The sequence below is a fragment of the Microtus pennsylvanicus genome, chromosome 15 (assembly GCF_037038515.1).
Source record: "Microtus pennsylvanicus isolate mMicPen1 chromosome 15, mMicPen1.hap1, whole genome shotgun sequence".
NCBI lineage: Eukaryota > Metazoa > Chordata > Mammalia > Rodentia > Cricetidae > Microtus > Microtus pennsylvanicus.
The window spans coordinates 9,431,413-9,456,772 of record NC_134593.1 but is presented as its reverse complement, the minus strand read 5'-3'; the positions used below and the strand labels follow the sequence as shown (position 1 = coordinate 9,456,772).

The following is a 25,360-nucleotide window of genomic DNA, read 5'->3' as shown; positions in this document are numbered from 1 at the left end:
ACCCTCTCTGCAAGGTGACAGGGTCCTACAAAGTCTATTAGATAGTTTCTTCCTCTCTCTTTTTTGAAAATGATTTATTTATTATATATATAGTAGTGTTCTGCCTGTGTGTTTTGCCTGCATGCCAGAAGAGGGCCCCAGATCTCATTATAGTTGGTTGGTTGTAAGCCACCACTGTTGCTGGGAATTGAACTCAGGGCCTCTGGAAGAGCAGTCAGTGCTCTTATCCTCTGAGCCATCTCTCCAGTCCTAGATAATATTTATTTGAGTTAATCTTGCTCCCCAGAGAACATTTGATGATGCCCAGAGACTTTTCTTAAGACAAGGTGTATTTATAGAGCCCTGGCTGGCCTTGAACTCAGATCCTCCTCCCTTCTACCTCCCTCTGCTGGGAATAAAGGTGTGAAAAACTGAGCTTGGCTGGAGAGTTTTGATTATCACTATAGGTTAGGGATGCTCTAAACACTCAACAAGAACAAATAGACCCCAAACAAGAAGTCCATAATCCAAAATGTGAGAGATCTAGGGCTAGTAGGAGTTCAGTCTGTGCTAACACGGCACCCCAGAGTGCAGAGAGATCCCACAGCTACATGCATATCAAAGAACTGAAAGCAGGTCCCCAAGGCATGCTTGCACACTCATGTCCAGAGCGGTCCTAATCACTAAAATGGAAGCAAGCCAAATGTCACTACAGCTGAGTGTGGCAGCACCAGAGTCAGAGACAGGAGGATCAATCTAGACTGGAGGCTGCTACAGAGAGTTCTGGGCTCATATGGTGAGTGTAGGGTAGTCAGGAGACTATAACATGATTCCATCACAAACAAAAACAAAACAAAACATACAACAGAAATGTAGATGACAGATATATGGAGAAGCAAAATGTGAGTATGGAGTACACTTAAGATTTATTTTTGGGCTGGAGAGATGGTTCAGCAGTTAAGAGCACTGGTTGTTCCTGAGTTTAATTTGGTGGTGGCTCACAACCATCTGCAATGAGATCTGGCTCCCTCTACTGGCATGCAGGCATACATGCAGAGCACTGTTACATAAAATATAAATAAATAAAAATTTAAAAAAAGATTTATTTACAAAGTGTATGAGTATATGCAAGTGCACCACGTGTGTACAGTGCCCTTGGAGGGCAGAAGAGGGTACTGAATTCCCTGGAGCTGAATGGCAGCTGGTTGTGGGCTGCCATGTGGATGCTGGAAACCAAACTCTCCCGAAACATCAGCAAAATACCCTTAAAGGCTGAGCTACCTTTCCAGACACCGCATTCCCATCCTGTTCAACCTTGAGAAACGAAAATTGGGCACAGGGCTTATGTCTGTAGTCTCAGCACTTGCTAGGCACAGATGGGAGGACTGCCCATGGTTTGGAGGTCTGTTTGGTCTACAAAGTGAGGCCCATGCCAGTTAGGACTACACACTGAGAAAGGAAAGAAATTCTAACACTACAGATCAATCTTAAGGATACTACACTAAGTAAAATAAACCAGTCACAAAGATACAAAAAATAAAAAACTCACTGGCTCAAAACTGTCTCTAACTCCAGTTCCAGGGACCCAAAGGCCTCTTCTGGCCTCTCCAAGCACCAGGCACACACACAGTACACAGCATACATGTAAGCATGACACCCATACATATCACAAACCAACCAACCAAACAGCAGCAGTCCATTGGTTATTAAAAAAAAAGAAAAGAAGAAAAGACTTGATGGTGGCTTGGAGGCAGTGTGGACCAGGAAAGAGTTAAAGGATGCTGAAGGTGAATTTGATGAAAACACATCGGAAGGAATTCTCAAAGGTTAATAACAATAACAAGAAGACAAGCTCTCATCTATCCCAGGCAGTTCTTGCATGGGTTTTGTAGCCAAAGACGACCTTGAACTTCAGATCCTCCTGGCCAGTTTGTTCGGTTTGGAGATCAAACTTTCCCGGGTGCTACGAGGTGCATTGCCAACCGACTCTGTCGCCCGGGCAGAAGATGCTTCCTCTCTTCAGCCTGGGCTTCAAGAGTGAGCAGCTGAAGCCTGTTAGAGCCACCAGCTGAGTCCACTAAGTAAAGTGTGACAGAGCAGACAATCGAGTTTTATGCACCCACATACGAGAGAGCTCTTCAGGTGCTAAAACCAAAGTCATCAACATTCACCACTACATGAAAACAAAACGATGTACCACACAAGACTTTTACACTTTCATTATTTACCTCTCAAAACATTCACAACAACATTAACAACTGCATGGAAGGGCCAGACTCTGGGCTGGGACGGCCAACTTCTCTCACACCTACCCTCACAACAGAATCCTTACTACGCCCTAGCTAGCAGAAGAGCAAAAACTGCAAGGTAAAAATCACACCAAAGCCAGTTCCTCTTCACCAACCACATTAAATTGTTCATGCATAAAATGGAACACTTTCATTTGGGGTTTAAAGTCAAGACACGAACGCGGATTCTCACGGCAGTAGCAGACGAACCTGAAATACGGCACATCATGCTGTGGCTGAGACGCCTGCCCTTCTCCTACTCCCAGGGATGTGGCTCCGTCCTCCGAAAGGCGACTGGAATTTGTAGCAGGCGCTTCCTTTTGGTTTAAGACATGTTCTATGTGAAAGAAACCATTACTCATTAAAGACCAATTCCTAAAATGACAGAACTCATGAGGTATCTTCTAAAACCCTTCAGTTTTAGCCATGCTGAGCTTTAAGGTTGCTGCTTCTGCCTCATTCTAGTCAGATCTCGTCTATTATGGTCATCAGTGTGTGTGTGTGTGTGTGTTCACGCGCGCACACATGCACGTGAAGGTCAGAGGTCATGTGCAGCGTCCTTCTAAGAGCATGCTCCACTGTCTTTCTGAAATGGTCTCTCCAGGGCTGGAACAGACCCATGGCAGTGTCCCCACCTCCCCGGTGTAGTCTTTAGATCCTGTCTGACCCACGTCCAGCTCGGTCTTTAGACTCCAGATCTCAGTGGCTGAGCGGTGCTCTCCCTAGCTCCTTCTCCCCATCTCCCACTTTATCGGGGCCCTGGACACATCTCTGAAGTACACAGCCTACCTTCATCACAGGCTGCCGGAGGCGCGAAATCCTGCTCTACATTATTTGATTCTTGCTGCACCGATTCAGATGTTTGTACCAAGGGTCCATTTGCTGAATCCTGAGTTGCAGAGCTAAACGTAACAGCAAAAAGTACACTTCACAAAAGACAAAGTCCCCACATACACAGTCGAAGGACTCGAAACTTGTGTAGTTCTTTAAAAAGAAGAAGGCCTCACTACCTGACTCACACAAAGTAGCCTTTAATTAATAAATTTCTATCCAGGTGGTGATGCATGCCCATAACCCCAGCACTGGGTGGGAACAGGCTACTGAAGATACCGTGTACCAGGGAAGCTCGGATCAAAAGTCACTACTTGGGGATTTTTGTTTGGTTTTGACACGGTGTCATGCTAGGAAACGGAGCCTGGCCTCAGACTCTGAACAGCCCTCTTCAGCCTTGCCAATGGGATGGCTGTGGGCCGGGCATGTGCCAGCCGCCCTGGTTAGGAACCTGAACAATGCTTATTCTGGGCAGGGAACCTTTAACCAACAGTGGGAATCGGGCTCTTTATTAAACTAATTATACGAGGATTCAAAGATATTGGAGCTCTTCCCCCCCCCCGCCCCCCAAGACAGGGTTTCTCTGTGTAGCCCTGGCTGTCCTGGAACTCACTCTGTACACCAGGCTGGCCTTGAACTCACAGAGATCCGCCTGCCTCTGTCTCCCAAGTACCGGGATTAAAGGCGTGCGCCACCAGTGTCCGTCTTAAAAATAAATCTTTACAAAAGAAATTAAGTAAATATTATTTAAGGGTTATAATTAAGTCACCTATTTAAAGCAAAAATCAACATGTTTATGGTGCATACAATTCATAGAAAATATTAAAACTATCAAAGACATTAGTGCAAGCTTCTGAAGAACTCAAAGAAAACGTTTTTGTGCAATTCGTAGCTAGCATACTTTACTAACTAAAAATAGTGCAGAAAAAAGTAGAAATGTAAGGTTGGCATTTGTTGCTCCTTTTAGTAAAGAGCTTGGTATTAAGATTATTTGTGTATTGTGTGTAAAAGTACACATCTTACCCATCTAGTTTTAAAGGGCTCCAGGGCGTCAGGAGGGCGTGGTCACTTCTATGACACGTCGGTGCCACTGGGTAGGTCTTCAGCCCACGAGGTGGCTGAAACACACAATGATCCGGCGCAAAGGAATTCCTTTGCTTCGCTTTTGCAGGAACTGTCCTCGGTAAGCTCCCCACGGCTGGGAAGACTCTGTCCTGACCCGTTCCACTTGTTACGCTGCTGTGTGGACCCACACGATTTTCTTCACTAGCACCTTTAGAGGGAATGACCTAGGTATAAGCAGAACAGAGCTGGAATTTCTCTTCCAGGAAGGCACCCAATCATTAAGACACAAACACACAAATAGCAGCAGTAGCAACAAACACGTCAGACACTGTGAGGGCCGCGCTGATGCACGTCACCACAGACGTCACCACGACCCAGCACGTCTGACACCGTGAGGGCCGCACTGATGCACGTCACCACAGACGTCACCACAGCCCAGCACGTCTGACACCCGTGAGGGCCGCACTGATGGACGTCACCACAGACGTCACCACGACCCAGCACGTCAGACACTGAGGGCCGCACTGATGGACGTCACCACAGACGTCACCACGACCCAGCACGTCAGACACTGAGGGCCGCACTGATGGACGTCACCACAGACGTCACCACGGCCCAGCACGTCTGACACCGTGAGGGCCGCACTGATGGACGTCACCACGGCCCAGCACGTCAGACACCGTGAGGGCCGCACTGATGGACGTCACCATGACCCAGCACGTCAGACACCGTGAGGGCCGCACTGATGGACGTCACCACAGACGTCACCACGACCCAGCACGTCTGACACCGTGAGGGCCGCACTGATGGACGTCACCACAGACGTCACCACGACCCAGCACGTCAGACACCGTGAGGGCCGCACTGATGGACATCACCACGACCCAGCACGTCTGACACCGTGAGGGCCGCACTGATGGACGTCACCACGACTCACTTCTGGCCACACCTGAGAGTGAGGTCTTAGACAAGCAAGGCAGGAAGAGCCAGCCTAACTGTGGTGAGGGCAGCACCACTCTGGCAAACTGACTAAAAGGGAACGCGAGCTGAGCACAGGACTCGCTGCTGCTGCCATGTGACCAGCTACCTCAAGATTCCACAGGATGATGATGGACTATGTCCTCAAACTATGAGCCAAAGTGAACCTTTTCTTCCTTAGGCTGCTTTAGCAACAGGAAGTTAGCAAGAGAGCATCCACATGTACAGTTTGAAACTAAAATTGATATACTTAATTAAAATATATTAAAACTAAAATGAAAAAACTCAACTGACAAAGTACACCTTAAAAAAAAAAGATGGATTGATTGATTATGTATACAGTGTGTGCCTGATTTCTGCCTGAACGCCAAAAGAGGGTACCAGGTCTCATTATAGACAGTTGTAAGTTGCCATGTGGCAGCGGGGAATTGAACTCAGGATCTCTGGAAGAGCAGACCTCTGAGGCATCTCTCCAGCCCCAAAATACACTTTTATAAAAATTGCAAGGCTTTAAGAATGAGAAATCTAGTACTTACTGAGTGACTCCTATTCTAGAGGACCACACCCTTAGTAAAAAAATAACCTTGAACGGCGGTGGCTGGAGCACTGGCTCTGTGGTTAAGACCACTGGTTGTTCTTCCAAATTACCTGGGTTCAAGTCCCAGCACTCACACAGCCCACAACCATCTCTAACTCTAATCCCACGGGATCTGATACTCTCTTTAGCCTCCACAGGCACCAGGCGAACAGGCAGTTCATAGACATATGCAAGCTAAAAACTCATACTCATAAAATAAATAATTCAAAAATAACCTTAGATTGTAAATCAGCTTTCCACAGAACAACAATTTTTAGTGTGATACAATGAGATCAAGCCATAGAATACAAACATATTTTTCCAAGTCAGTTTAGTTGTTACTTGATATTTAGACATTTAAAAAGTTTTTGACTGATGAGGTCTGAACTCATACTCAACCTGAATAAGAATCTGAAAGGCCAGTATGTCAGTGAAAGCAAAAACTAATGGTAACATTCACGGCATGAGTGGAGATCAGAACACAGGTTCCACCCCGTGGGATTTGGGGATCAGAATCAGGTCATCAGGCTTGATAGCAAGTGCTTTTACCCACTGAATCATTTCGCAGGCCCCACAAAATAAATCTTAGAAGGGTTTCCTTTAAAACTTACAAAGATTGCCTCTCCATTTCCTTCCTTGGACACTCAGTATGGCTCTAGGGAGGCTTTGCACTATTCAGCAAGCGGTTCTTTCGTTTTTAAGATTAAGGTTGTATTCTAGGCCAAGAGACTAGAAACTCAAAACAGTTCCTTAAGTTTTTTTTTTTCTTTCCTTTTTTAAATTTCTATGTGGAGGTTAGAGGGCACCTGCAGGAATCAAGTTCTCTCCTTCCACCATGTGGGTTCTGGGGGGGTCAGCAAGCACCTTTACCTGCTGAGCCATCTTACAGGCCTCATTGCTAGATGCTGTTAGGAACTCTAGCTTACTGAATGAATTCTTAAAACTCTGTCTAGGAAATTCTGCTAGAGATGGAGAAAACCTCGAATTCTGCAGCTAACTGGAAGCACAGATGACACCCCATTCTAGCTGAAACCCAAAGCAGCATCTCACCCTATAACCAGCTCTTGCAATACAGTCCCAGCTTGTTTTTCTACTCCCCATTTTCTCTGTTAATCAGAATATGCTTTCTCTACTCATAAAACTCAGGGTTAGATAAAGACACCGGTATCAGTAAATCAGGTTTCAGTATGTGCACAGGCACGCTCTCAGAAGCATCTGCACACTTCATGTCAGCTACGGCCCGAGCAAGGAGATGCCGGGCATTTCGGGACAAGCAGACCACATCCTCTACCTTGTCAGGCTTGGCGTCCACCTTTCTGGCAGGTCTTCCTCTACCTGGCCCCACTCTTTCAGATTCATTCTCTAAAAGAAAAAAAAGAAACAAGACATCCATTTGAAAACAGACAAGCGCTCTTTTCTGCTGGAAAGATGAGAGCTTCTTTGTCAAAAATCAGGTATTCATGCCCAGGAGTGCCAGAAGCCCAAGCTACCCACCCAGGAGCAGTGAGTGACTGAAACCATGGACCCTGCTTCCACCTCAAGGAGCAACAGATCTGAGCCTTGGGCCCGCTAGCACCTGGAGGAGTGATCACCGGAGGCTCTGCTCTGCCTACCATGAAGGAGCCTTCAAAGTAGCCACAGCGCCAACTACACCAATCGGAGGAAGAGGAACTGTTCTGCCTGGAGGCTTGCCTTTGCATATGGCAAAGCCTCACACACACAGCGAAAAGCTGCCTTCTACTTCATCAGCTTCCTGGGCACTATACCAGGGGATGGTTGTCCCATCCTGCCAAGACAGGTAGACAAAACCCTACCCCCACAGGAAACTCTTCAGGCCTCCTGGGCTCATCACCTAAAAGCATGTACTTCTAAGGCTGGTATTCCGCCAAAGACTACGGGGAGACTTGGGATTGCCTGGGTAGCTAGAAAAAAAAAAGCTCTCCCTTCTGCTCCTTTACTTCTCCTTCTCAGATCTGTCTGAGGGCATTTGGTGACTAGGGTACTGGTAGCTCATTACTTCATTTGCTAAGTTTCCTGCTAAAAATACAGACAGGCATGCCTCTTTCACAGGCTTCATAGTCCAGGAATAACAGTTTTCAGGTGTATCTTCAGAGGTTTCGAGTGTCCGGTTTCCTTTAATTGTCTTCTAAAATGTTCATGCCTTTTAACCTAAAGCCATATCCTTTTGCTATGACACTAAGATGCAAATCTGCCCCAGCTGTCTTACAGATGCCTGCAGGTTCCTGGGAGAAGTTCTGCTGCTTTATCAAGAAATCTGGCCTGGTGAATACTAAGTCTCCAGTGCCCGTTTCGGCCCCTCCCATTTGAGCGTATTTTACTAGTCACTCCTCCTGCTAGGCCAAGACCAACCTGCAGAGGGTTCTCCAGATAACACCAGCAACTACACCAGCTCATCAGCTCCTGGGACTTCACCATTGGTACCGCCTCTCCAGGGTCAAATGGGTACTTACCGAGCAAATAAAATTTGGTTTTAAAGGGCTTATCTGCTCTCATCTTATTCATTCACTCTTGCCTCTCCTGTACCAGGGCAATTCTCCCTTCCATTTTTTCTGGCTTTCCCAAGGCTAGCCCCATTCAAAGGGCCGATAATAACAATTTTTTTTTTTCTCCTAGCAACCTGCCTTCTCAGTTATCTCAAGAAACAGATGCCTGAGGCAGTAAACCTGATGCCTCTCCAGCCACACCTACTGCTGAATGTGAGCCCATCTCCCAACTCTCTCCTCCCCAACATCACCCCATGCCCGCGGGAAGCAGCCAGACTTGAGCCAGAGTCCCTATACCCAAAGAAGGGATGTTTGGGTGGAAGCATCACCCAGCCCTGGCATCCATATGCCCAAAGAAAACTTTCCCAACCTAAAAAAGGACATGCCTACAAGAAGCTTACAGAACACCAAATAGAGTGGACCAAGAAAAAAGTCCCCTCACCACATAATAATCAAAACACAAAACATACAGAATGAAAAGAATATGAGCTGCAAGGGAAAAAGGCCAAGTAACATATAGAGGCAGACCTATCAGAATTACACCTGACTTCTCAATGGAAACCATGAAAGCCAGAAGGTCCTGGACAGGCTTTATGCAGACACTAAGAGACCACGGATGCCAGTCCAGAATCCTATATCTAGTAAAACTTTCAATCACCATAGACGGAGAAAACAAGATATATTTCAGGACAAAAACAGATTTAAACAATACCTACCTACAAATCCAGCCCTACATAAAGTACTAGGAGAAAAACGTCAACCAAGAAGTTGGATACATCCACAAAAACACAGGCAATAGATGTTCTCACAGCAGCAAATCCCAGAGTAGGGAAACGCACACATGATACCACCAACAACGAAAACTACACAGGAGCCAGCAACCACTGGTCATTAATATTCCCTAATATAAATGGACTCAACTCACTTATAAAAAAAAAACCACAGGCTTACAGATTGGATATGAAAACAGAATCCATCCTTCTGCTGCATACAAGAAACACACCTCAACCTCAAAGACAGACATTCGCCTCAGAGGAAAGGGTTGGGAAAAAAATTTTCCAATCAAATGGACCTAAGAAACAAGCTAGCGTAACTATTCTAATATCTAACAAAATAGACTTCAAAAGAAAATCAATCAAAAGAGACAAAGAAGGACATTTCATATTTGTCACAGAAAAAAAAAATCAATCCATCAAGAGAAATCTCAATTCTGAACATCTATACTCCAGACACAAGGGTACATGAGGCAGGACAATAGCGCAAGCGTGAGCGAGCACATGCAAACTCATAACGAGCCAGCAAAACTGGCCAAGGCAACCTGTCAGAAGACCAGGAGCACAGTAACTAATAACATGCGCTCCTAGCCAATCACACGCGCCAGTAGTGACCACCAGTTTCAAAAGGACCAACCAGAAACGTTCCTGCAACAGCTTACTTCCCCTAATCCCATAAAAACCCCAACCTGTTTACAATAAAGAGCTTCTGTACTGGAATCTCCCAGGGTCTGTGCCCTTGCCTCTGCATCTTCTCACATCTGCCCACCCACTCCCATCCCCCTCAAATGGGGACCGCACAACAGGCAGCAGCAAAAACCCACAAAAACTACCGGGACCCACATTTGTAAATGAAACAGAATTTAAGCTTAAATCACACATTGAACCCCACACACTAATAGTGGGAGACTTCAACACCCAACTCTCACCAATGGACAGGTCAGTCAGACAAAAATTAACAGAGAAATAAGAAAACTAACAGATATTATGACTCAAATGGACTTAACAGACATAGATAGAACATTCCATCCAGGGTTGGAGAGATGGCTCAGTGGTTAAGAGCATTGCCTGCTCTTCCAAAGGTCCTGAGTTCAATTCCCAGCAACCACATGGTGGCTCACAACCATCTGTAATGAGGTCTGGTGCCCTCTTCTGGCCTGCAGACATATACACAGACAGAATATTGTACACATAATAAATAAATATTTAAAAAAAAAAAAAAGAACATTCCATCCAAACACAGAATATACCTTCTCAGCACCTCATGGAACCTTCTCAAAAAGTGACTACATACTCCGTAACAAAGCACATGTCAATAATATAAAAAAACTGGAATAACCCTATGTATCTTATTGGCTCACCATAGCTTAAAGTTAGAATTCAACAGCACCACTAATTTCAGAAATCCCACAAATACATGGAAATTGAACAATGCTCACCCGAATTACCAAGGGGTCAAGGAAGAAATAAAGAAATTAAAGACTTCCTAAAATTCAATGAAATTGACCACACAACATACCCAAATTTATGGGACACAATGAAAGAGGAAAGTTCATAGCACTAAATGCATACATAAAGAAGCAGAAAAAAATCTCACACTAGTGAATTAACAGAACATCTGAAAGATCTAGAACAAAAAGAAGCAAACTCACCCAGAAGTAGTATATGTTGGGAAATAAACTGAGGACTGAAATCAAGAAAATAGAAATAATGGAACAATACATAGAATTAATGAGACAAAGAGTTGGTTCTTTGAGAAAAATCAACAAGATTGACAAACCTTTATCCAAATTATCCAAAAGGCAGAGATATAATACCCAAATTAATAAAATAAGGAATGAAAAGGGGGATATAACAGATACAGAGGAAATCCAGAGAATCATTAGGTCATACTTCAAAAACCCATAATCAATAAAATTGGAAAATTTAAAGGATATGGACAATTGTCTGGGTAAGTATCACATACCAAAATTAAATCAAGACCAGATAAACAAATTAAATAGATTCACAACCCATAAAGAAATAAAAGTCAACAAAAGCCTGCCAATTAAAAAAAGCTCAGGGCCAGGTAGTTTCGGTGCAGAATTCTACCAGAATTTCCAAGAAGAGCTAATACGGATACTCCTTAAACTGTTCCACACAACAGAAGCAGAAGGAACACCGCCAAACTCTTTCTACAAGACTACAGTTACCCCGACACCTAAACCATACAAAGACACAACTAAGAGAGAATCACAGACCAATCTCCCTCATGAACATTGATGCAAAAATACTCAACAAAATACTGGCAAACCGAATCCAAGAACACATCATAAACATCAGCCACCATGAACAAGCAGGCTTCATCCTAGAGATGCAGTGGTGGTTCAACATAACGAAAATTTGTCAACATAATTCACCACATAAACAAAGAAAAAAGGCCACATGATCATATCATTAGATGCTGAAAAAGCCTTCAACAAAATCCAACATCCCTTCATGATAAAGGTCTTGAAGAAATCAGGGATACAAGGAACATTCCTAAACATAATAAAGGCCAATTTAAATCAAGCTGACTGCCAACATCAAACTAAATGGGGAGAAAAACCAAAGCAATTCCATTAAAATCAGGAGCGAGAAAAGGCTGTCTGCTCTCTTCATATATATTCAATATAGCACTTGAAGTCCTAGCTAGAGAAATAAGACAACGAAAGGAGATTAAAGGGATACAAATTGGAAAGGAAAAAGCCAAACTTTCGCTATTTGCTGATAATACGATAATATACAAGTGACCTCAAAAATTCTACCAGGGAACTCCTACAGCTGATAAACACCTTCAGTCATGTGACAGGATACAAGATTAACTCAAAAAAATCAGTAGCCTTCCTTTATACAGATGATAAATGGGCTGAAAAAGGGATCAGAGAAACATGTCCCTTCACAATAGCCACAAATAACAAAATACCTTGGGATAACGCTAACTAAACAAGTGAAAGACCTGTATGACAAGAATTTAAATCTTTAAAGAACGAAATTGAAGAAGATATCAGAAAATGGAAAGATCTCCCATGCTCATGGATAGGTAGAATTAACATAAAAAAATGGCAATCTATAGATTCAATGCAATGCCCATCAAAATCCCGGCACAATTCTTCACAGACCTCAAAAGAACAATACTAAATTTCATATGGAGAAACAAAACCCCAGAAGAGCCAAAACAACCCTATACAATAAAGGAGGCATCACTATTCCTGACTTCAAGCGCTATTATAGAGAGAGCTACAGTAATGAAAACAGCTTGGTATTGGCATAAAATTAGACAGGAGGACCAATGGAATCGAATCGAAGATCCTGATATTAACCCACACACCTATGAACACCTGATTTTCGACAAAGAAGCTAAAAATATAAAATGGAAAAAAAAGAAAGCATCTTAAACAAATGGTGCTGGTATAAACTGGATGTCGACATGTAGAAGAATGCAAACAGATCCACATCTATCCCCATGCACAAAACCCAAATCTAAATGAACAAAGACATCAACATAAATCCATTTACATTGAACCTCATAAAAGACAAAGTGGGAAGCAGCCTTGAATGCATTGGCATAGGAGACCACTTCCTAAATATAGCCCCAGCAGCACAGACACTGAGAGCAACAATTAATGAATGGGATCTTCTGAACTGGGAAGCTTCTGTAAAGCAAAGGACACGGTCAACAACACAAAATGACAGCCTATAGAATGAAAAAAGATCTTCATCAACCCCATATCTGACAGAGGGCTGATCTCCAAAATATACAAAGAACTCAAGAAACTAGACACCCAACTACCAAATAATCCAGTTTTAAAAAAAGGGGTACAGATCTAAACAAAGAATTCTCAACAGAAGAATCTCAAATGACCAAAAGACACTTAGGAAATGCTCAACATCCTTAGTCATCAGGGAAACGCAAATCCAAACAACTCTAAGATACCATCTTACACCTGTCACAATGCCTAAAATCAAAAACACCAATGATAGCTTATGTTGGAGAGGATATGGAATAAGGGGAACGCTCCTCCCTTGCTGGTGGGAGTGCAAACTTGTACAGCTACTGCGGAAATCAGTATGGTGATTTCTCAGAAAACTAGGAAACAATCTACCTTAAGACCCAGGAATACCATACCCAAAGGAGGCACAGTCACACCACAAGGACATTTGCTCAACTATGTTCGCAGAACATTATCCATAATAGCCAGAACCTGGAAACAACCTAGATGCCCCTCAACTGAAGAACGGATAAGGAAAATGTGGTACATTTACACAATGAGTACTACTCAGTGGTAAAAAACAAACAAACAAACAAACAAACAAAACAATGACATCTTTAAATTTGCAGGCAAATGGACAGGACAGACAAAGGATAACCAGCCTACAGTCCACAACCGAGAGAAGCTAGAACCCTCCTCCAGAAACAGATGAAGCAGACCCAGAGACCCACAGCTACCACTGGGCCCCCAGGCAGAGAGAGGGATGAGCGATCATACGAACAATGGGGTCAAGACTATGATGTTCCCACCCCACAGAATCAGCTGACCCGATCTAGTGGGAGATCACTGACTCCAGACTGACAACTGGGAACCTGCATAGAACCAGACTAGGCCCCCTGAACAGGTGGCAATGGTGTGGCTTGGGCAGTATAAGGAGCCACTGGCAGTGGAACCAGGATCTAATCCTAATGCATGAACTGACTTGTGGGCCCATTCTCTATGGAGAGGCACCTTGCTCAGCCTAGGCACGGGGAGGGGGGCTCTTTGGTCCTGCCTCAATGAGGTGATGCTGCAGACTTAGTTGATTTCCCAGGGGAAGCCTTAACCTCTGAGGAGTGGATGGGGGGCAGGGAGAGCGGGAGGAGAGAAGGGTGGGGGAACTGGGATTGGTATGTAAAAAAATACATAAAAAAAGAAAAACAGTTCAAAAACAGAAAGAAAGAAAACAGAAGCGATGCTATATTAAAGTACAACTTTTTTTTTCTTTTTCTTTTTTGAGACAGGGTTTCTCTGTGGCTTTGGAGCCTGTCCTGGAACTAGCTCTTGTAGACCAGGCTGGTCTCGAACTCACAGAGATCCACCTGCCTCTGCCTCCCGAGTGCTGGGATTAAAGGCGTGCGCCACCACCGCCCGGCTATATTTTCAACTTTTATGATTAGAAGTCACACACCATTAAAGGGGACAAAAAAACAAATGAGATTTCCTGTTAAATATAAACCATCTGCTTTTCAAAATAAAGCTATATCTCCCATCTTTTTTCCTGATTACTAAATACATACTAATCATAAAGAAACAGAACCAACAAATCTTACCTCCAACACTAAACCAACCAACCAGAACAGCTGGGCAGCCTATAACTTCCAAACTTCCTTGAAAGCCTGAACCAGCAGGATCATCTGTACCACATGTGTGTCCAGCTCCAGGACATAAGATGCCCTCTTCTGGCTCTGTGGGCACCCATCTGGTACAGACATATATGCAGGGGAAACCCACACACAAAAAATGGAAATAAATCTTGAAAAGAGGAAAAAAAAAACCAACAACAAGTGCGGAGCAGTAGTTTGTTGGCAAAGGGCTTGGCGTGGTGCCAGACCCGAGTCTGTGTGCTGGCACCCACTGGCAGCCAGTGCTGGATCCCACGGTCAGAGACTGTACCTCAGACAGCACAGTGAGGGGAACCGAGGAAGTCATCCCATGTGCACTGCCCTCACCCACAGCATCTGTTTATACTAGTTTTTGTTTATTAACAAACACACTATATTTTAGAGTCATGGTTTTCTTTGACCCTTTCTTGTTCTTTATAAAGTGTGTCACTGTGTCTCTTACCCCCAGCAACTCTTGAGACTGGCTTGCTTGTGGCAGACGGGACTGCTCGGGTCATCTGCTTTGTCCTCTGAGTAGCGGCTGTTCCGGTCATTTTCCCTGACGACACCATGGATTGTACAGCTGGGAAAAATAATCTTAATCAGATGTTTTTTGTCATTCATAAATTATTTCCATGGCAGCACCAAGTTCATCATCATTGCTAATGTTCCTACCTTTTCTCTCTTTGTCCGGTATCTTCTTTTCAGAAGTCTGTTTTTGGCCAAACCGTGCTGCTTGAAGGGCGTTCTTACTATCAATCTGTGAAGAATTGGGTACTTTGTTATTTAACTGCATAGTAATTCAAAACACATTTCTGTGTATTTGTGTGTGTGTGTGTGTGATGGGGTTTCTCTGTGTAACAGCCCTAGCTTTCCTGAAACTAGCTAGCTCTTGTAGCTCTTGTAGACCACCAGGCTGGCCTTGAACACCCAGAGATCACCTACCTCTGCTGGGATAAAAGGCATGTGCCATCACCACCCGGTCAAAACACATTTTTAACTTGTAAGGTGATCTCAAAAGAATCAGTTCAACACCAGCCTCAACCAATAGGAGAGTCTGGGCTATAAAAAAGTCTCTCTCAAAAAAAAAAAAAGAAAAGAAAAGAAAACGAAAAAAAACCAAAAAAACCACCCACAAAACAAAAAACACAGCCAGGAAGGCATGCTCACACTTGCCTTTAGTCACAGCACTCAGAAAACAGACCTCAGAGATGTCTCTGGGGTCAAGGCCATGTGCTCACTTGAGAATTCTGACAACACTAACATTAATTGTGGTTTTCTTTCCCCGAGATGAGGCCTTCTTGTGTTGCCTAAGCTCGCAAGCTAACCCCCTGCCTCAGCCTCAAAAGGAGCCATGAATAGTGAGTGAGTGGCTGGTAGGCCATGGTCTAGTGAGTTGCTCAGCAGTATAGAGCATGCCTAACCTGTATAGGTCCCTGGCTTCTGTCATTCCCAACATTGCTAGGGAAAAAGAAAAAGCAACCAATTACAACAGCAAAGGAATCTCTGAATCTTATATTTACATTTCTCCTAGGCAGGAAGCTTTTTCCTGGGGTTCCCTCACTTCCCCAAGACTACACCCCAAAAGTAAGCATCATAGGAAGGTTTTCCTGGGCTGCTCCGACTAAAATGTCACTCAATGCCTACTCCTCCTGCCATCTCCCATTGTACGGACTATATGTACCAGTTTTCTTCCTAGGCCTAGAGTGAGCTTCATAAAGCTCAGAATTTTGTTTGGAACTGTAAGTATCCCAGAGGCTAGAGAAGTTAGACAAACATGGCAGTGAGTCCAATATGCTAAAAACATAAAACCTAGCTTCATATTTAATTCTCTCTTCATTTGTTGCTGTGTTTAGAGACCAGAAATGTGTCTCGCCCCACTGGGCTTTCCTCGTTCTGAGCTGATTTTATGCAGATAGCATGGAGTGCAGAGGAACAGCATAACGCCCACACAGCAGCATAGTGATGGGGCTGGGGCGGACCGCACTAAGAGGGGTTCATAGTGATGGAGCTGGGGCGGACCGCACTAAGAGGGGTTCATAAAGATGGGGCTGGGGTGGACCACACTAAGAGGTGTTCATAAAGATGGAGCTGGGGCGGACCGCACTAAGAGGGGTTCATAAAGATGGGGCTGGGGTGGACCACACTAAGAGGGGTTCATAGTGATGGAGCTGGGGCGGACCACACTAAGAGGGGTTCATAAAGATGGGGCTGGGGCGGACCGCACTAAGAGGGGTTCATAGTGATGGAGCTGGGGCGGACCACACTAAGAGGGGTTCATAAAGATGGGGCTGGGGCAGACCGCACTAAGAGGGGTTCATAGTGATGGAGCTGGGGCGGACCACACTAAGAGGGGTTCATAGTGATGGGGCTGGGGCGGACCACACTAAGAGGTGTTCATAAAGATGGAGCTGGGGCGCACCACACTAAGAGGGGTTCATAAAGATGGAGCTGGGGCGGACCACACTAAGAGGGATTCATAAAGATGGGGCTGGGGCGGACCACACTAAGAGGGGTTCATAAAGATGGAGCTGGGGCGGACCACACTAAGAGGTGTTCATAAAGATGGGGCTGGGGCAGACCGCACTAAGAGGGGTTCATACAGATGGAGCTGGGGCGGACCGCACTAAGAGGGGTTCATAAAGATGGAGCTGGGGCGGACCGCACTAAGAGGGGTTCATAGTGATGGAGTTGGGGTGGACCACACTAAGAGGGGTTCATAGTGATGGAGCTGGGGCGGACCGCACTAAGAGGGGTTCATAGTGATGGAGCTGGGGCGGACCGCACTAAGAGGGGTTCATAGTGATGGAGCTGGGGTGGACCGCACTAAGAGGGGTTCATAAAGATGGAGATGGGGCAGACCACACTAAGAGGGGTTCATAAAGATGGAGCTGGGACGGATTACATTAAGAGCTGCTCATGTAAACACTACTGTTTGTGAGTGTGACTTTTCTTGGCATCTAGCCAGAAACTGCTCTATTTCACCACGAATTTTCACACTTTCACTCAGGTAACTAAACCACTATGTTTGCATCTGATTTTAGGTTTAAAATGGAATTACAAACTTTTGAGGGACTGGAGATGGCTCAGCAGTTAAGAGCACTGCCTACTCTCTCAAAGGTCCAGAGTTCAATTCCCACAAACACATCTGGCTCATAACCATCTGTAATGAGATCTGGTGTCCTCCTCTGGCCTGCAAGCATGCATGCAGGCAGAACACTGTATACATAAGAAGCAAATTTTAAAAAAAGAAAAAAACTCCTTTTGAGGGGAAAACAGACAGTACGCTATTTTGGTAGCAATTATCTATACACAATGATACCTTAGTGTGTTCCATGTGATCTTTGGCCTTTGATCTTGTAATTCGCCCGGTGTATGGAAAAGCCTTTTAAACAGTCAAAAAAAGGTGAATTAAACAAACAAACACTGGCAAAATTACATGTCCCAGTTTAAAATTTAAACTTTTAAGTAGCTATTTTTTAGTTCCAGAGTTAAAGGAATTGTTTGTCTTAAAATCATAAGCGTACCTTTTCCGGCTCAGCTTTCACGCTCCTGTTGTTTGTGACGAGGAAGCCGGGGGCGTCAGGTCTGTAGAGACCCACTTTAAATACTTCTCGCTTAGCTTTCTCTCGCTGCTCTTTCAACTTTTGAAGCTGTTTCTCTTCTTTGTATTTTTGAAGGAGTTGTTTCCGCTGGTCACTCAGAACCATTTTCTCTGACTCTAAGGGGAGGAGGGTACCAAGCAACAGCCCATAAAATATTTAGACAAAATATTACAAAACAATTTTGGTTGTTTTGCGTCTTTTTTCCTTATTTATTTTATTTTTTTGAGCTAGGGTTTCTCTTTGGGTAGCCTTTGCTGCTCAATAGACCAGGCTGGCCTTGAACTCACAGAGATCCACCTGCCTCTGCTTCCTGGAGTGCTGGGATTAAAGGCGTGCGCCACCACCGCCTGGCAAGAAATGCTTTAAATCCTGTCCTGTTAATTCCTCAACACTGTAAAACAAGTCTTTTCAAGATCTAATTATTTTGAAAATTGTATTCATTGCTCATTTAAAAAAAAATCGATGTACTGATTACGTCAGGCTGAATCAGTCAAAGAACTTTAGAATGGGCCATTTGCTCTGCCTTTTCCTACATGCAACAAGCCTGAAAAGTTCCGTTAATTTTTGACAATTGCCTACAATTGAGAGATGGAAGCAAGAAAAATGCAGGGTCTTGGCTAGCCTGGCATCAGCGATGCCAGGCCAGACAGCGTTATCTATTGAGACCTGGTCTCTAAAAACAGAAGGTTCTTTTGGGAGTCTATAGTTAGCACAAAAGTACTTGCTTAACTGCCTAGCATGGGTGAGGCCCCGAGTTCAATTCCTAATCATCCTGCAAACCAAACCAAGCCAAACCATTCTTTGGGAAGGCTGTCCCTCCCGCACAAAGCCTTCCTCACGAGGGCTCCAACTTTTGAACAAACCAGCTCTAGCTTCACCTCCCTGCTCAGTGCGTCTCTCAGCAACAACCTGGGCCTGCTTACCTTGCTCTGCCCTCCTTCACAAGCTTAGTGACTTTTGGTCTAAGCCTCATACCTTGGTCATTCTCCTTATTAAGACCCCTCCCATGCAAATTTTATAAGCTTTTCTGTGAACTGTCTCTTGCATTAATTAGGTTCTTAGGCCCAGCCAAAGACCACCTAAGAAGTGGGCTCTTGTTTTGCTTATTTCAAGTTTTTCACTTATTCCTAACCAAGGTTTTTCTAGAGCAGAAATTACATCTCAGGATTTTATACGACTCAAGTTTGACCTTTGAAGCAATACTGTATCCTAGATGAGACTTCCAGTCTCTTTTGAACCCATTTCTATCTGGCTTTCCTTCACCAATCCCCTTTTGAGCCAGGGTCTCACTGTATATAGCCCCCACGGCTCTAACAGCCCTGCTTCCTGAGACCTGGGACTAAAGACATGAGCCACTACGCAAGGTCCCTCAGCTGCTTTCTAAAGATTATCCTTTCTTACAAACCTAACTTCAGCATGTCAACAATGGACTGTATTTACATATTTGCACATACATATACATACAAGCATGTGTATGTAATAATAATAAAAGAAAGACTATCAACTTGGGGATGGGGCATAGGAAGGACTGGAGGGATGGTACCTAAGAGTTGGAGGGAGGAAAGGGAAAATGAGGTAATTCTACTTTAATTTAAAATGTATTTATCAAAAAGGAAAAGGAAAAATTTAACAGGCCTAAAATTGAACTCTTAATTTTTTAAAAAGATTTATTTATTATGTATCCAGTGTTCTGCCTGCACACTAGAAGGCAGCTCAGATCTCACTACAGGTGGCTGTGAGCCACCATGTGGGTGCTGGGAATGGAACTCAGGACCTCTGGAAGAGCAGCTGGTGCTCCTAACCTCTGAGCTATCTTTCCAGTTCTTTTCTAACACTACTGTTGCCTTCTACAATATTCCCTGCATATTTTCGCTGTGCTCAGGCCACACAAAAGAAGCCTCCCTTTCAAACCCTGATCCTCGGCCTTCTCCATTTCCTGACACTCAGTAAACAGGCTGCTATTTTCTCTCTCCAAACACACTACCAGGCCCGCTCCTTTCTTCAAACACGCACTATTCACCTCAGGTCAGAAGAGTGTTTTGTCCAGTTGCTGTCCCTCACATGACAAATCTGGAAGAGAACCAGATGTGGTAGCAGTCCCAGTCCTGCCCTTTCCAAAACCAGGCTCAAACACCTGAAGAATTATAAAATACACTTCTAGGGGCCGGGAAGACAGCTCAGCAACTGAAGTGCTGATCTCTCTGTGGACCCATAGCGTCCACCAATGGAGAAGGACAACACCACACTTTTGGCAGAGAACACGTGTACTCCCACGTACCTCTCACGTGCCACCCCTCCAAGAAATGTTTAAAAAAATAGACAAACAAACACACAAAGCCTTCTAGGAACTTCTCTCACTCACCGCTCATCTTGGCTCTGCATTTTGCCCTGCAGTTTCTATCACTCGCTATAGGAACAAAGCCGGACGCCAGTGACTCCGACGCAGAGAGGGTCACGCTCGGCTCTCCTCCTCCAGCCCCACACACCCTCCAGGACACTCTGTTTCCACTGTTTTTATCTCTTCTGAGAATATCCCTTCTTGTTTACTCAGCTCTTTCTGTCCTCACGGCCCCAAATCATTCAGGGCAAATGTAAGAATCATCTCTTTGTTCTCTTCTCTAGAAGTACTTTTACTTCAAGCTTCTCACTGAGTTATTCAGAATGATTTTCTTTTGACCAGTGGAGTTCTTTAATTTTTCCTCCCAGGCATTAAACCAACTTTCCCTTTGCTTTTAGTATTTATCTGGTGTGTGTGTGTACGCTCACATGAAGGCCTGAGCATACATACGTATGTGCACCACACGCATGCCGGAGCCTGTGGAAATCGGAAGAGGGATCCGATCCCACAGAGCTGGAGTTGCAGATGGTTCTGAGCCACCGTGCCAGGAACTGCTGAGACCTCTCTCCAGACTGACTTTGACTTACTCTGAAAAGTACTTACAATTACGAAAGGTCTTTACTTACTCGTTTTGGTACTGGCCTTTTCTGGAGCGAGGCTTTGAGGCAACTCAGGTATATTAACAAGATCTCTACCTTCCAGTGGAATGTTGACATCTCTCAAGCCGAAATGCCTGTTTCGTTCATACACCTTGTGTCTGTTTTCTTTCTGTGACAAGGACTTCCTGTGAGCAATGCTAGTTCGAATCATTTCAGTGCTTAAGTCTTTCCGAAGCCGACTGGCAAAATGGGATAAAGGCATCCTGTCAAAAAAGAGAAACAGACACCAACTTAAATGGATTTTCATTTTATTATTTAAAAAAATAAAATAAAATCTGAGACCAGGTTGTGGTGGCTGGCTCACCCTTTTAAGTCCATCACTTGGGGGACTCAAGCAGTAGATCATTGTGAGTTTGACAGTCTGGGCTAAAGAGTAAGAGCCTCTCTCAAAGACCAAAATAAATTAATTAATAAAAACAATCATGATTTCTGTCCATCTCTTATACCACTTTGCACTCCCTTGAAATATTAAAACACACACCAGAATAAACAAGAGTAAATATGAACGTAGAACATTATCAGAGACCTACTGTGTTACCAGGGCCTATTTGGGGTTTCTGAATAGGAAGCTGCTCAACAGATTAAAATGAAGCCGAGAAGAAAGGAACCCGTGCCTTTCTTCTCAATTCAAGAAGCAAAGTGGTCTGCAGGAGATGGCTCAATTCACTGAGTACCTGCCACACAACCACAAAGACCTCCGCTCATCTCCAGCACAGGAGAGGCGGGCACAGCAGCATGTGCCTGCAATTCCAGTGCTGCGCTGGGCAGAGCCAGCCCAACTGAATCAATGAGCTGCAGCTTTGATGAGGAAAACTCTGACTCAAGAAAACTAGGAAGAGACCTGTCTTATTCTACTGTGCAACAAGACACCATGACCAAAACAAGGGTTTGTTTGGCTTACACTGCCCTCGGCATTGCTATCCTCCACGCTCCCACAGAACAGCCTTAGCTCTCAACATGCAACGGCTTCTCTAGCCCTAAGTTAAAATCTTTCACAATCCTCCCCAACACATGGTCAGGTCTGTCACAGCAATACCCCACTACGTGGGTACCAACTTGTCTTGGTGAAAATTTCTATTGCTGCAACAAAACACCATAACAAAAAGCAAGTTGGGAAGGAAAGGATTTATTGGCTTACACTTCCAGATCATAGCCCAGCCCTCCCCATCAATCACTAATTAAGAAAATGTCTTACAGCCAGATTGAATGAAGGCATTTTCTCAACTGAGGTTCCCTTCTTTCAGACAACTCTAGTTTGTGTGTCAAACTGACGTTAAGACTAGCCAGACAAGAGCCATAGAGGACGATGCCTGCCGTTGACTTCTGGCCTCCACAGCACACACAAATCATCCTAGCATAGGGATTGGGGGACTGACACAGAAGGCTCAGTGCAGTTCAAAGCCAGACTGGGCTACCACATGGAATAGGGTTTGAAGCCCACCCACACTCTCATTCCAGTAATATGCACGGTGAATACGCTCTCATGATCTCAGCACCTGGCTAAAGCCAGCCTATAAAAGACCATGACGTTGCAATCACAAAACCAAAATCCTGTACATGGGAGGTAAGGGCTGGCTCATAGTCTTAGCTCCACAGGGTGTTCGAGGCTGCTGGGAGCTACATGAGACCTTGTTTTAATCCTCTCCCCACCAAAACACAAACAAATGAAAAGAAAAAAAAAAGCAAACTAGAGAAAGAATTTAAGCAAAACTTGGAATACACTTAACCTCATCAGTTTGCCCCCATTATTTTTGTCCATCTTAGAAATAATCCTTTGTAAAGGCCTTTTCTTAGAAAGATAGGTTTGTTTGTTTGATTTCTGGGGGGGAGGGGGGGAAGGAACAAGGCTTCTCTGTGTAGCCCTAGCTGTCTGGGACTCGCTCTGTAGACCAGGCTGTCCTGGAACTCACAGAGATGGGCCTTCCTCTGGTCTCCTGTGTGCTGGGATTAAAGGCGTGTGGCGGCACCACCAGACTAGAAAGATCTCTGCTAATGTATTCAGCAAAACACAGAAAGACAATAAGGACCACGATAATTCCAAAAGTATTTGTATTCTAGTTTGTGTTCTGTTGTTACGATTCCACACTGACTAAAAGATACTTAGGAGAGAAGAGGTATAAGTGGCTGACAGGCCAGCGAGGGAAATGAAGGTAGGAACCTAGCGGCAAGACCTGAACGACCATAGAGGAACCCTACCCAGTGATTAAAGCAGCTGACTGACAACAGCCGCTACCTCCCAGCTTTACGTGATGAGCAAATGTGGCTCTCACGTCGGCCCTTGCGTGTGCTCTCATACTCCCCAGTATTTTAGACCACCATTAAGATTTAGCTTTTCGCCGGGCGATGGTGGCGCACGCCTTTAATCCCAGCACTCGGGAGGCAGAGGTAGGCGGATCTCTGTGAGTTCGAGACCAGCCTGGTCTACAGAGCTAGTTCCAGGACAGGCTCCAAAGCCACAGAGAAACCCTGTCTCGAAAAACAAAACAAAAAAAACAACAACAACAAAAAAAAAAGATTTAGCTTTTCTTTAAGATTTTCAAAAACTTAATAACCACAGGTGGTAACAAATGACAGAGTCCTCAGAAAAAGCAGAGGCCGCTGTCACTTCTGGGATCTTTTGAGAGTTTACGAGCCAGATAGATTCTTATCTCTAATCCTTTCGCTAATGCTTTAGTGCAATATACTACATTTTCCTCATGCCGCTTTTTAAATTTTCGAAGACTTTTTTTATTTATGTGTATGTGTGTGCGTCTAAACGTCCTGCCTATTAATGTCCAAAAGTGGGTGCCGGATCTCCTAACGCTCGCTACAGGGAGCTGTGAGCTGCCTAACGTGGGGTGCTGGGAAGCGAACCTCTGCAAAAACACCAGTGCTCCTAACTGCTGCTCCATCTCTCTAGACCAGGTCTCATGGAGCCCAGGCCACCCTCAATGGTGTGCAGCCAAGCGGGGCCCTGAACGCTCGATCTTTCTTACCTGACGCAGTTTCTGGACACGATCCCCACAATACCGCAACAGAGACCTCCGCAGCTCCGCAGACGGAACTCCTCCAGCCTGCCCCGAACTGAAATTTCCCGCGGCCGGCCGCCGATTGGACGGACTCCTGCCAACACTTCCGGAAGATCCCGCCCCTTCCCCTCGAACGAGGCTTGCGATAGGCTGGTTCTGGGCGACTTTTGAATTGTTTGGAAGGCGAAGGATTAGGAGGGGAGGGCGATGAGGGAGGCGGTAAACATGGCAGCATCTGCACAGCTGGGGCGGGAGAGCGAGGCGGGCGGGGAACGTTTCTTCTCGCCGTTCCAGGTCGTTTTCTCATCTTTCATTTTAAAAGATTTGTTTTCTTTTTTTAATCTTTATTTTCTTTCTTTCCTCCCCTCCCCCCTCCCTCTTTCTTCCTTCCTTTCTTTCTTTTCTTTCTTCTTTCTTTTCCTCCCTCCCTCTCGCCGTCCCTCCCTCCCTCCCTTCTTTCCTTTTCTTGACAAGTTTTCTCTGTGAAACAGTCCTGGCTGCCCCGAAACTGACTCTGTAGACCAGGCTGGCCTTGAACTCAAAGATCCACCTGCCTCTTCCTCTTAAGTGCTAGAATTAAACGTCTTTTTTGGTCTTTGATATTTTTTTGAGACAGGATCTCACAATGTCATTTTGTCTGTCCTGGAATTCACGATGTAGACCAGGCTGGTCTCAAACTCACAGAGATCCTCCTGCCTGTCTCTGAGTGCTGGGATTCAAGGCGTAACCAACCACGCTCATAAAAGAAAAAGGTTTTAGTAAGGCTAACTGAAATAATTTATTCCATTTCTGCTTCCAACCGACGGTGAAATTAAGAGCCGCCTTGAGGTCAACGAAAAACAACAACACACACATAAGCCCAGTCACGGGCTAAGCTCTTTTTTTTAATTAATTAATTTATTTTATGTACATTGTGTTTTGCCTGCATGTGGGTGCTGGAAATCAAACCCAGTTCCTTTGCTGAGCCACCTCTCCAGCCTAAGGCTAAATAAACTCTTAGGATATCAAGTAAACAAAACAAAGCAAAAAACATCCTAGGCCAGTGCGGCTGTGCACCTTGTATTTATAGGCTGCTGGGCTTCCTACAGACACTGGAAGATAAACTAGGAAAGCATTTGTAAGAGTTTGTCTTTTGTTCTTCTCTGCCAACCTCGTCCTGCAGATTGTGCCTGTTCCTCCACAGCTGCAATGAGACCTCTAGGACACAGAAAAATAAAAAGAGATAATTGACATAATATATCTTGTTTAAAAATGCTAAGACTAAGGGCTGGAGAGTTGGCTTAGCAGTTGGGAATGCTGTTTTTGCCCTTGCAGAGGACCCAGGTATAGCTCCCAGCAACCACATAGTGGCTTGTAATCAACTCTAACTCCAATTCCAGAA

At 44.7% G+C, this 25,360-nt stretch overlaps 1 protein-coding gene across 2 annotated transcripts in view; it reads right to left on the bottom strand.

Moving 5' to 3' along the window:
• The window catches only part of Dlgap5 (DLG associated protein 5), a 41,631-nt gene extending 17,592 nt beyond the window's left edge, over window positions 1-24,039 (bottom strand). The window contains exons 1-10 of one of the 2 annotated variants that reach the window (XM_075949014.1): window positions 23,947-24,039; window positions 20,939-21,174; window positions 17,897-18,090; window positions 17,692-17,754; window positions 15,045-15,129; window positions 14,833-14,952; window positions 7,010-7,080; window positions 4,122-4,387; window positions 3,057-3,169; window positions 2,478-2,604 (exon numbers count right to left, since the gene is read on the bottom strand). In XM_075949014.1, coding sequence (XP_075805129.1) covers window positions 2,478-2,604; window positions 3,057-3,169; window positions 4,122-4,387; window positions 7,010-7,080; window positions 14,833-14,952; window positions 15,045-15,129; window positions 17,692-17,754; window positions 17,897-18,090; window positions 20,939-21,173 — 1,274 coding nt within the window. In that variant the 5' untranslated portion in view covers window position 21,174; window positions 23,947-24,039. Of the gene's footprint in view, window positions 1-2,477; window positions 2,605-3,056; window positions 3,170-4,121; window positions 4,388-7,009; window positions 7,081-14,832; window positions 14,953-15,044; window positions 15,130-17,691; window positions 17,755-17,896; window positions 18,091-20,938; window positions 21,175-23,946 lie in introns of those variants that run through there. The other variant, XM_075949015.1, reaches the window with a different exon arrangement.
• Between the last annotated feature and the right edge of the window lie 1,321 nt (window positions 24,040-25,360).